At 40.0% G+C, this 12749-nt stretch overlaps 1 protein-coding gene across 1 annotated transcript in view; it reads left to right on the top strand.

Moving 5' to 3' along the window:
- Positions 1-12749, top strand: part of itgav (integrin, alpha V) — a 46232-nt gene that overhangs the window by 1319 nt on the left and 32164 nt on the right. Inside the window, exons 2-3 of the mRNA XM_042336244.1 lie at positions 446-576; positions 12181-12278. Coding sequence (XP_042192178.1) covers positions 446-576; positions 12181-12278 — 229 coding nt within the window. The remainder of the gene's footprint in view (positions 1-445; positions 577-12180; positions 12279-12749) is intronic.

Raw genomic sequence — 12749 nt, 5'->3', positions numbered from 1 at the left:
CTGCGCTATCGTGTAACCTGAGGGTGAAAAGGATTTCGATGGGTTTCTCACCAAACAGGTGCTGATGGGGGAGTTTTTCTTCCGGACTGGAACGCCTGTTGCGCTGCGCTGCGCTACGCTGCGCTCACGTTTGTTTCGAACTTGGCTTCCGCGGAAGTCATCCTGCTGCACTGCACACCCACACAGCGGAGAGCGGTGTCAAAAAAAAATCTGGCCATCGTTTGGCCGCTCAAATCCACAACTGTGGTTTCGCCCGCAAAATACACAGTCGGTCTCACTTTACAGTCTATTCTGCGAAGCCCCTTGAGACTCCTCGAGGCGGCGCGATAAGGCGCTACGTCGAATGCGAGGATTATAGGATTATTATAAAACAGTCGAGGGATGAACAGAAACAGATTTTTGCTCTTCACTCGGTCCCTTTTTTTTTCCTTGATATGCTTCTTAGGATGACCCTGTTGATTGGAGCCCCAAAGGCAAACACATCTCAGCCACAAATCGTTGAAGGTGGGGCAGTCTATAAATGCCCCTGGAAGAAAGGGGACACCAGTTGCCATCAGTTCCAATTTGACAAAACAGGTATGTCGAACTGCGCTTCAGGTTCAGTAATTTAGTGTTTAAACGACCGTTATTAATTAGAATTTTTGTAAGTGAGTCCGAAGTGAAACTAAGGTTGTAGCGGGTTAATCATTTTAACTGTGATCAGCGAAATTAATAATGATTTCATGTTCGTTCAACCTTTCGAAGAGTTGGGATTTTGGTACATCACATCACATCAGTGTGATGGGCAGCCTATCTGATGTGCGTTGTCCTGTACAAATGGAAATTTTTTTTAGAGCTTGTGTTTCCCCCCCCTCCATCCCCCCACCATTTACTGTCTAGTATTTACAATTTAATTGGACAGTTTCTTTAACCATAGCCTACCATACGCTTGTAGCTTACAATTCCAAATTGCTCTGTTGAAGTAATCTTAGTCGATGAACAATGAATGACTCATTTTTGAGTGTCTCGTCTGCTGTGTCTGGTTTAACTTTGGGAGAGGAAGCATCATTTTGGGTCATTAACTGCTCTGCTATTGCGAGATAAAATAAGTTTTCCCCCCCCCCACCCTTCTCTCCTGCAGATTTCTTCGTTATTGTTTTGTTCAGTTTATATTTGTTCAGCCAGAAGGTTGATGCCCACCCACCCCACATCCTGACTGTGGTTGAGAGTTTCCAATAGCAGACAGAATTCCAATCCAAACAGATTTGCTGTTTGCAGTTGTGAAATCTCTCCCTAGAGCTTCTATGGGGCACACGTGCTACTTCCAAAGAACGTGGGTTAGTTGACAGAAGGCAAAGTATTAGGGACCCTAACAGTCATAACTATAGCGCGTTAGTTAATTGGCAACACCGTCCATACTGCAGCCAGGAACACACCGTGTGTAACCCATTGACTGGCAAGTGAACTATCATGGAGTTAGTGAAGCTTTCGCAGTAGTTGACTTGTTTCCTGCATACCAACCAGGTCATGTGTGTTTAGAGCTGAAGTAACCATTTAAGCAGTCAATATTGTGGAAAAGTCGCTTGTTGGTATAGTTGTAAGGTTAGGATTGATACTGACGTTTCAGAATGAAAACCCTTTTTGAGACCTCAGCCTCGCTGCCCCACAGAGAATGCCTGTAATTGTACTCCTCCCTATCAGGTAGGAGTCAAAGAGGTACACTTTGATATGGTCTTCTCTCCAGTACTATTCATTAGGAAAATAATCTAGGTTTTGACAGTGGAGGGCGTTATACAGAATGTTCTTTATACTTGGATGTTTACCTCTGTGGTTAGCAGAGGGGGTAGAGGATCGGAATGCACAGAACGCATTCCTGAAATTGCTAAGATTTGAATGTTTGACAAGCAGGGCCAGAAGGTACATTTGTTGAAGTTTTCATGTTTCGTACCTTCTTTGAAAAATGTTATGGAGTATGGGATCACGACAAAGCTATAGCATGTTTAGACCAGGAATAATCTGTACACTCATGACTCAAAATACCATATAAAGGTAATGTATGTTTAGAATTGAAGTAACCACGTGAAGAATAGAAATGCTACCAATGTTATTAACTGTTTGCTGCACTGTTAAATATAGGGTTTATTTAATAATGCTGGAGAATTAGGATCAGCTTCAGCTACTTTGTGTTATAACATTGGACCAACGGGTCCAATAGCTCCCATGCTACATAATAAGTAAAGGTCTTAAGAATGACTGACTTCTGGGTCATTGGGTCTCGTGTTTCTTCCTTTTGCATAGTGACATTTGCAGCGCTTCCTGCACAAAGCACATGTGTGGAACACGTAGGAAGTGATGTCAGATGACCCAGAAAATATCAGTCTTTAAGCACGGGCAGCTGGCTTGTTGGTACTAGCAGCCAGGTATACTGCATTTCCAGTTAACGTGGGTCCACAGAACACGAGCAGGATAAACACAGTGGTGTTCTAACAGGGCTCCTCTGAAGTCGATAAAAAGGGTCGGTCATAAAGTTGAATCATGAATTTTTCATGAAGGAGAGTGCTTTTTGTCTGTTCCTCTACCCCACGTGACGGGCGCTATGAAAACACGAGTTGTTGTCCTCTGAGAATGGACAGTGTTGATTGTAAACTGGGAATTGTTGTGAGAAACAATGTCTCGGGTTCCAACTCTACAGCAATTGTGTTTCGTTTGCTCGGTAGCAAAACTGTCAGAATAAGAGTATGTATCATAGTTGTAACTAGAAAAAGGAACGAGGCACAGACCTGCGGGGAGCGATTAGATTATCATGGTGAATTCGCACCAGAAGTGAAACTGTTTGGATTTAATAAATCCTCGTGTGATCCAAGATCCATACAGCAAATCCGTTCTATTAGCAAGAGTGTCATAGGGACTCGCTGGATGAAAATCGGGTTCGAGGGAATTCCGATGATTTGGAGAACATCAGAGCAAATCCCTGCCTAGAGCTGAAACGTTCTGTCTTCCAATAAATTATCGTGTGAAATCAAGCAGAGCAGTGAATCCATGTGAGAGAATGCTTTGACAAGTTGTGCTGAATTGTTACGAGAAACTAAAGTGTAGATACAGTCTGTCAGAAATACATAACAAGTTCAAACTTATGAAAGAAGCCTGAACAATAACAAACAAATCAGTCCTCAACAAGTGATTGCTAGTAAACTGAGTAAGAGCTGTGAGAAATCAAGATATTGCAACAAACGAATACCAAAACTATGACTCCAAATTAGTGTCCTTGTGAAATGCGACATATTTCTTGTGCAAATCATTAATGGAATTGAATCCAATAAGGTACCACTGGAGAAATCCTTGCCCGAAGAAGGGTAACTTTGAACTTAGCAAATCTAATAATTGCCTTGTTCTCCCTCATACAGCAATTCTCTTCTTTCAGCCATAATTGTGGAGTCATGTAGCTCAGTGGTTAGAGCATTTGCTTTGCAAGTGAGAGACTTGGTTCGATTCCCGGCAGGGTGAAACATTGGGCAAGTTTCCTTACTCCACACGGCTGATAATAATCCCCCAAAGAAATAATAAATTGGTCATTTCAATCCACGACTGTTTGCGGGACATTGCTGTGCGCAATTGGCTGCCGCATTTTGTTCACAGATATACAGTCAATTCACTTTACAGTCTATTCTGTGAAGCGCTTTGAGACTTCGAGAAGACGTGAAAAGTGCTATATCAAATGCACAGATTATTATTATTAATTGAAAGTGTGGTGAATTTTCAGAAGCCAAATCTGTTCAAAAATGGAATATTCATACATCTTATGGAGTGAAATCTATAAAGAGAGTTTAGCAAAAGTCCTTTGTTGTACAGAATCACATAGTTAAACTGTCTTTATGGATTATATATATCTATATTTTATATATACTGAAATGTGAATAAGCAGCTCCTGAGAGTGAATGCAAAATACTGTAATGGCATTCAAGGATGGTGTTTTTCATGGACTATTTGGACATGTTGCAATGATTAGGAAGAGGTCCTATCAGCTAATAGATTTGTCTGTCAAACTAATTTTGTAGTGAGTGCTACATTGAAGACCTGTAAAGGTAACTCGGAAGAGAATTTGAGAAACGGCTCAAATTAAATATAGAAACATAACTTTTGGAGTGCTTCAAGGCAGTGTGTCGAGCTGTTTTTTAAAACAATTTAACTTGGAAACAGTATATATCGAGTGATTGTGAGATTGAGAGTCAGGACACAGAGCTGGAGCTTTGAAGGGTATTTCAGAAATTTAGGTTCATCAAAGTCCAGGTGATAGCAAAGCGGACGATCAGAGTAGATGAAAATCTACAACCCTGAACATTTTCATTTCAAGATTGTACTTTTTGATCTTCTATCGGCCTGAGGGGCTGGAAGAAAGTGAGAGGATGTGAAAACATTTCTGCAGTAATTTAACCGGGGAAAACTTAATTTACCAAATGTCAATAACGTAACCCTTTAAAGGAACACCCTCGGAGAAGGTAATGGGTAACACTTGTGACTGGCATCTTGAATGGAGCCATTTGTGAGGTGTGGGTACTGCAAATCGACCCCTCTGAACCTCGCCTCACGTCTCAGCGTTCCCCTGCTGCTAACAGAATTTATTGGAGAGTGTCTTGGCATTTCAGAAATGCACACATTTTGAAGCTATTTTTACGTACTTACAACAAGCAGAATGTCGGCCAGCTTTTAAACTCACCTGCGGTTTCAGAGATTGAATCAACTTAAAAATTATGTGCGCATATATCCAAATAATAATGAGAAAACCTGTGCAGCCAATAGATTTTGTTGAATGAAACTCTGCAAATCTTGGTGTACAGTATTACGATGTGTAGAGAGGCGTGATGTATAGTGCTCATAATCCCAAAGGCAATCTCTCGCTTTGTAGCTTAGTTTTCTGCTCTGATTGCTTTCAATGAGAAGTATGTGTGTTGTGGTATCTTGCATGCCCGGTATAAATAATAATAATATAATAAATAATCCTTGCATGTGATATAGCACTTTTCACATCTTCTAGATGTCTAGGAGAAATTCAGGCGAACACATTTTGATGGAAAGGAGTTCAGACAATTTTTAACTGATCATCAGTGATTGCAAGATTCTTGAGCTCAAATATTTAGCATTTGCCCATTCTGGTGAACGTTAAAGATCCCATGGCACTATTTGAAAGAGAACAGAGTTTCTCATGGTGTCCAAATCAACCATCCCCCAGATAGATTTTGTCAGTCTCTGCACTTTAAATCCTATGAAGCACATTGAAACGTTTCAACGATGTGGTAAGGTGCAATATCAATTGCACAAATTAATATTATAATGACGGTTATTTCTGTTTATATGAAAGGAGACTGAGTTGGTGTGAATTTTCTAGTGCTGTTGTTGATTACGAGGGAAAAATAGTTCCATTTTATTTGCGCACGGAGCCCGATTCTGCAATGTTGTTTGTGTATCTGTCTTGTGGTCTGAGCACCTTTCCGCAACAGCGGGATTCACTGTGCTTCTGGGCATGTGCCCTCTTAAAAGTGTTGGGAGACACCAGCCCAATGTTACCAACAAGACTTTGTGACTACAGGAAGTCGAGTGCTGAGATTGTAGCAGCTGCACTTCATTTATTTTGCTGGCTCTGCAACATAGAGAACCAGGAATTCAAATCCATTTCAGGCCTCATGCACATAACCTTTTGCACAGGACATCTCTTTAAACAGTACATTAGAATCCAAAAGGTTGACATTGCTTTGGGTTATGGGTACTGCGATGGCATTTTACAGTGATAGCTGTTGCCAAGAGGCCAGTATATTCTGTGTAATGTGTATATCTGTGCTTACACCAGTAGTTGGGGAGTTTCGAAACAATGCAATGTTTCACCAACCTCCTTCTCCCACTGAATCTTCCAGACAGATTTCAAATAACATGCTAGAGGAGAAAGTACAAGGTTGCATTGAAACAGCTCGATGTTCTTCCTAGTCCAAATTATTGGGAAGCAGCATCTATGTGTTAATAATGTGAAGGCGTCATTGGAGTCATAGAAAGCTTATGATTTTCAGTTAAAGTAGTTGTTGCTCAATATAATCGTCCAGGCTTTGGACCTTGGCTTCCTCTCGACATGCCCAGGGTGCGTTGATGTTGAGGTTGCACCCAAAGATGGTTCAAACCATTCCTCATCCTTACATCACCCAAATGTGTCAAAGCTTTTATCTTGTATTGCGATCCTATCAGTGTTCTTCCAGTTATCACTACCCCTTGTATTCCTTTTCTTGAAAGGGGTAACTCTGCTACGCATCAAGTTACACTCTCATCCTGTCCTCTATTCCACATTCCTGTTGTTTTACCCAGGATATTTTACTGAGAGAACTGTGGCAGGGCTGGAATTCATTTCACTTTTGCTCAGTTTTTAACTGGAGAGCTTGAATGCCAGCAGTGTTACTAAGGACAGGAGCGGACCTGCTTTGAGAGAGTAAGTTTGCTGATTTGAAACCTCTTGAAAGTGCTTTCACACAATTTATTTTTACCAATTATGTGTCATCCATTGAATTAGCTGTGTAAAACCAATATAGGCTTAAATTACAGACAATGTAACTTGGACCCAATTTTTTTTAAATTTAAGAAGCAGTTTACTGTCTGCAGAGAACATGACTGGAAAAACAAAGTTTTCTTATCTATAAACGAAATTCCAAGATGGTCTGAACTTTGTGGTAAAGGCTTTGACAGACTGTGTTTTATTTTCCCCCTTTTCCAAACACTGTGCGCAGTTTTTTTTATTTTAAACCTGCAATGTTGCAATATGAACCATATTCTAAATATTTTTTTGAAGTGTTGCCAAACTACACAAACAAAGGGAGTAGTGTTCGACTAAGCTTATTTTTGGCAACGGTCGTCAGTGAATATCTAATTTAACATTTGTTTTTGCTATGAAAATTACAGTTTAGTAAAACATATTATTCGTATTCAAATTACGTAGTTGTAACTAAAATGACTTGCTGTGATATAAAGCCTACGTTTGGATTACTGTTAGTAACCTCTCATTTGCCGTGATCTTAAAAGTACATTATAACATAGTGCAACTTTTCATCCACACCACACACAGATCCCCAGCTGAGGATGAACAGAGCCTTGCCAATGAGATGTGTGTGAGAGAGGCCCATTGCAACATTTCTCTCCAGGATTTATTTTCATGGCCTCCTCCACTTGGCTGTTTTCCTTGGGTCACTTGTCTGAGAGTTAAGGATTTGGAACAGCGTGGGTGAAGGATCTGGGGAGCTGGCAAGTCCAATCTCTGATGTCAGTGCAATACACTGGATCCACTTCATGTTACTCCACGTTTTGATGTTGCTTCCTCGATTGTATGTGTCACTGACAGCTGTGGATACAATGAGTATACTAGAGTCTAAATTGTCAGTGTATAATTAGTGCAAATTTATTTAAATATATTTCTAGCGAAGATTGCATTTACACATTCAGTTCTGAATGGCAATCTTTTCAGTTTTGGATGACCAAAGTCAATGCTTCCTCTTATGCTTTCCTCTTCCTCTTATTTGCCTGTAATGCACACATGTGCATTACAGGCAAATTTGGATAGTTATTGGGAGCATCGAGTACATTAGTATTTGCTAACCCCAACAGCTGGAATCTGCTTAACTGGCTGCCAAGTGGAAATTGGCCCCTCTCATGCATGCACAAAGACACTTATTTTCATAACTATGTTTTTATGTTTAGGCCAAGTATCCAAGTTTTATCCAAGTAATACAGTATTTTTTAAAAAATCCCCTCTGAAGTAGAGCACTCTTGTTATATGCCTGAGTACTAGTTTAAGACAGATTTCCATTAACTCTTTTAATCTTGCCCCACTTTGTACATTGCAATCCTTTTTAAAGTCCATTCATTCTCTGACCTCTGGTTTCGAGCTTGTGCCTTTACTTCTCTTGAGGGCAAACCAGAGCTGTCTGTTGTGACTCACACGGCAATGTTAATTAGTTTTCTCCTATTTTCTATGAGATTGCAACTCTTGTTGGTAAGAGGTAAAGTACGAGAATGTCAACATTTGGGGAATGGAAAGTGCAAAAATATGTCCACTGGATGGAGTGGGATAGAGATACCACTGTGCTGCACGCTCTCACTTAGATTTTATTTTCTTAAACCTAAGTGTATCCAATTATATTTGTAACTTTCTCCGCACTCGAGTACATTTCTTTGCTCTGCTCCCTGGCCTCCTTTAGCTGCGGGGCAGTTCCGTGAACCCTATTTGCTCTCTGATACCCTCTCCACTTGTTCATGTGTGAGCCTTGGCAAACCACCGCAGTTCTGAGAACCTGACTTCTCTCCACCCGGCTGCTGCACATCAGTAGAGGTTAATGCAGTGGGACCAGGAGTTGGAAACCCAACTGGTTTCCCTTCCCTAACTAATTTAGCCTCTGCCATGCAGTCCGAGATTAAACAAGCACAAAACTGGGAATTGAACTAAGGAGTTAGCTGCAAATCTATCCATTGTGCCATTGGAGCTTCATCTAGTTTATAACAACCTTTTAAGTGTTCACTTTATTTGTTTGAAAATGGGCCGGCTTCATTCACGTTGCTAGATGCTTTATGTCACTTCAATAATTTGAATGTTCTTGGCCAGATTTTAACTAGGTGTGACAAGAAATACTGAAATGTAACTGGGTATTGCTGGCAAGTCTGCAGTCTAACTGCCAAACAAAGCGAACCAGATGTCAAGCTGCCTGTCTCCACTAGTGGTCTGGGAACTTAACCCCTGGAGAATTGCGGGAACATTTGTGAACCAAATCATGTGGGGGGGGGGGGGAAGAAAAATTCCAGCAACTTACATTGTGAATTAGGAGATGTGCTGGCATTGCATTTCAGCTGGAGCACTTTTCTCCTTCAGAGAACCTTTAGTGTTTACAGAAGTTCAACATTTTATTGATTTTTGATGATGAGTGGTTTCTTTTAGAGTTTGCTGCTTTTAGTTGTTTTCTAACAACTGTGAGACATGAGGCACGGAAATTAGAAAAGGCATACTGAGCGTGCTATGCTCAGCCAGGAAAACTTGTTGGCTTGAGAGAAGGGGAGAGGAAGACGTAAATCTAATAAAGTTACTGTATAACTAAAAGATGTCTAATAATGTGCATCTAACTTGCTGAGCTGGCACTTTTGTGGTTTCTGGCATTATCCAACTCCCTGCAACTTTGTAACATAGACTATCAAAGGCACATTGACCTCTATCAAACTTTGACTAAATATTTTCCCAGTTTCTGGCCCTTGGAAGTATAACTGAATTTTAAGTTTGAATACGTTTCACGATTGGAGCTTTCATTGAGTTTTTACACGTGTGATGCAGAAGACACTTATCATACGAAGACCGCAGGGGGTGTGAGAAGAATGTGACACCTATTGAATTGGAGTAAACTTGTCACAATTGGATTGTTCACATCACAGTGATGTTTGTAAGACCCCATTTTCCCTGAAGGTGTTGTTTTGTGTCAGATCTGTAAGTACCCGCAGCCATCTGGTCTATTTTCTATGTAGCCATTCTTCATGTTTGATGAACTAATGCAGTGAAAGTGGGGAGGTTACTTGTCAATGGGAGTCACAGAGTCAAGTCTCATACTATCACGACTGTTTGTGGGACACTGCTGTGCGCAATCGGCTGCCGCACTTCACCCACAAAATATACAGTCAATTAACTTTACAGTATTTTCTGTGAAACATTTTGAGACATGTTGAAGATGTGATAAGGTGCTATATCATTTGCTATATCATGGTAATTTAAAGTTCAGCTTCTCCTCACTCATTTCTTCTCCCACCCCTGTAGCTTGGGGGGTATTGAGGTCAATTGCAGCATCTCATAACTATTTTGTCTGAGATCAAGGATCAGGATCAAAGCTGGGACCGTTTTATTCTACTTGTCTTATTACGGTACCACACAGTACATTTACCCAAAGAGCTGTCCCAACAATTTTTTTATATAAGGATCCTTTTATAATCTAGCCTGCTAAGAGACTGGTGTGTGCTAATGCAATTAGTTACACTGTTCACAAAAGAAATCTAACTTGTATATTTGTAAATATTAATGCTATTACTTAGTAACCAATGTTCTCTGAAACAAATGAGGTAAAGGGTAAGCAAAGAAAAAAATCTTCTGCAACGTTCTTTCCATTTTAAAAAAAAAGTGCGTGGTGTATTTCTGTGGAACCGCAATATTAGTAAAGTTGTGACAGTTCTTAGTACTGCAAATATTTTAAATAGTTGTCCACTGAGGAAGCAATACTTAGCTGGAGATGTGAGAGTTTTTATTTGGAAAAAGTGGTTGCATTTTGAACTTGAAAAATTCCCGACATTAAGTACATGATTCTGTAATTAAATTTATTAGTTTCTCTCTTTGGCTTCTGCCAACAGAGATCAGCTGGGAGGTCAGAATGATCTCAGTTCTGGGTTTCAGGGGCACTGCTCCTTGTTTGTACAGATAGGGTACTCGGGCAACTCCAGTGTAATCTGCACAGCATTTTCTCTCGGAAATGTTAGCAAAGTTCGGTATGTTTCTTTGAGTCCAGTTTCATTTAAAATCACAAACATGATCTGGTTTATTTCACGATTCATTCTCATTGTGAGGAAGTACAAGAGGAACGCGGTTTCCTCTTTTGGGTATCTGTTTGATTTCATTTATCTTCTTAGAAACTCCTTGGTGACTTTTAAGGAAAATGACATAATCAGTCCAGCTTGATATTACTGATACTTGCTTGAGGGATTTGGTTCAAAAGAAAAAGACAGACATATAGGACGAGTAAATGAGGATGTCCAAGTTATGTACAGTATCAGAAAATTAATGGGTGCACGGGAACATTAAAATTACTCGTGCAGTATCACTGAAATTCATATCCACTAGTAAACAAACAAAGGTTGGAAAGTGTATCTTCAAAAGTATTGCATCGTTGAATCAAGTACGATGGTTCCGAATATTTTAGTGCACGACCCATTCTGTTTTCTCGACCTCCATGGCTGGATTGACAGCTGATGAACAGCCGCAAATTGCGGTTTGATTGAATGGCAGCACAATTCAGTCACTCCAGGTGACTGAGATACTTCATTGTGGATTCCCACAGAATGTGCAATAACAGGATCCCAATGACCTTGTTTTCAACCATCATTCAAACCTTGTGGTTATGGTATCTGTAATTGTAACTGTATCTGTAATATATACAACATTTTAGCATTTGGCTTTGTAGTCCTTTCATTCCAGCAGAGCTATTGTTACATTATACTACAATCCTTACTGATGGTGGCACAGCATCACATGAGAGGATGGAACAAAGCTGTGCTTTCACTGAATTTGGCATGAACTATGCGTAATAATTCCAGCAGGATTTATTCACAATGAAAAACCCAAACAATAAAACTAGCTGGCAGCAAAATATTTTGTTTGCGTTGATCACGTACAGTGTATCCTTGTGATCAAATACAGTCAAACATGTTCAAACAACCACCTTTATTCAGCAACCGCTTCCTGTTAACCAGTCTGGTTCACTCACCAAAGGACCTTTACATCACCCGTATGTAAAGACCATTTTTGCCCAGTCCCCTGAGAGGTTAGTCGAAGCGAGGTTTGACTGGAGTAACATTCTGTATGTTAAAACGTGTGTATCTTTTGTGGCAACCTGTGTTTTTTTTTTTGCTCGGTTGCCAGAACATTAACAGGATTATAGTAATTATAATATATGGTAATTAAACAACAAAGTAACACAAGTTTATTTGATGAACTGAATGAATGGCAAACTTTTGTCCCTTGTTGCTTGTCTGACTACAGCAAGAAAATTCTGCTGCAGCACCTGGAATTACTGCGCTAAATACTTGTCTCAACATGAAAGGGTGTTGCTCCCAATGCTGAAGAATCCATTTCGATGAGTAAGCGGGGCCTTGGTCTAACTTATGCCATAGACAACACTTTATTCCCTTGGTCAAGTATTGTAAGTGGCAGTGTCTCCACTTTATTCCCTCCGCTACAAACTTGCATTGGCTGTGTGATTGTGCAGTTATTTTAATACCGGTGAATGTTGCCAACTGGTTTCTGAAAGGATTAAAGAATCCTGTTTCTGGGCTACAAACTGTTCAGCTCAGGTACCTATGTATTTACAATGCGGGGTGGCTCCATTTGATTTGCCGATTTATTTGAAGCGACATTAATATAACTAATTATTTCAGGTGACCGGCCTTTCAAAGACAAGCCCAATGAACCAGTCGAGTTTAAATCATACCAGTGGTTTGGAGCATCCTTACGAACTAAGGACGACAAAATTCTGGTAAATATTTCATGCAACTATCTGTGTGGAGTTTTGTTTAATGTTTTTTCTCACACAATTGCATACAAATACAGCCTTCTGCACTTCACAGTAAAAATCCTGTGAAAAGCTTTGAGATGTTGGGACAATGTGTGAAGTTGCTATATCAGATGCAAGGATAATGGTTTTTATTATTTATTTCTCAATAACCAGATCCCCTCTCCACCCCCCAACATCCTCCATCCGCTTGATTCCAACCCCCAGTTCAAGTGTAAATCCTTTACTGTTTAGCATCTTGGGATGTCCTTCCAAAGTGAAAGATTCTATATTAATATAACTTGGTTTTGGTGTTAATGTGCAAGAATTTCATTGGTTATCTCGAACTGTTGATGACCACAGTTTTTTTTCTGGGGTTCAATACAGATATATATCACCATACTTCAGACTGTCAAAAGCACAGTGGTATTTATTTCCTTTCCAAAGCTAACTTGT

The sequence above is a fragment of the Callorhinchus milii genome, unplaced genomic scaffold (genome assembly GCF_018977255.1).
Source record: "Callorhinchus milii isolate IMCB2004 unplaced genomic scaffold, IMCB_Cmil_1.0 Scaffold6, whole genome shotgun sequence".
Lineage (NCBI taxonomy): Eukaryota > Metazoa > Chordata > Chondrichthyes > Chimaeriformes > Callorhinchidae > Callorhinchus > Callorhinchus milii.
The sequence above is the reverse complement of the archived record's forward strand: the minus strand, read 5'-3'. Positions and strand labels throughout refer to the sequence as shown.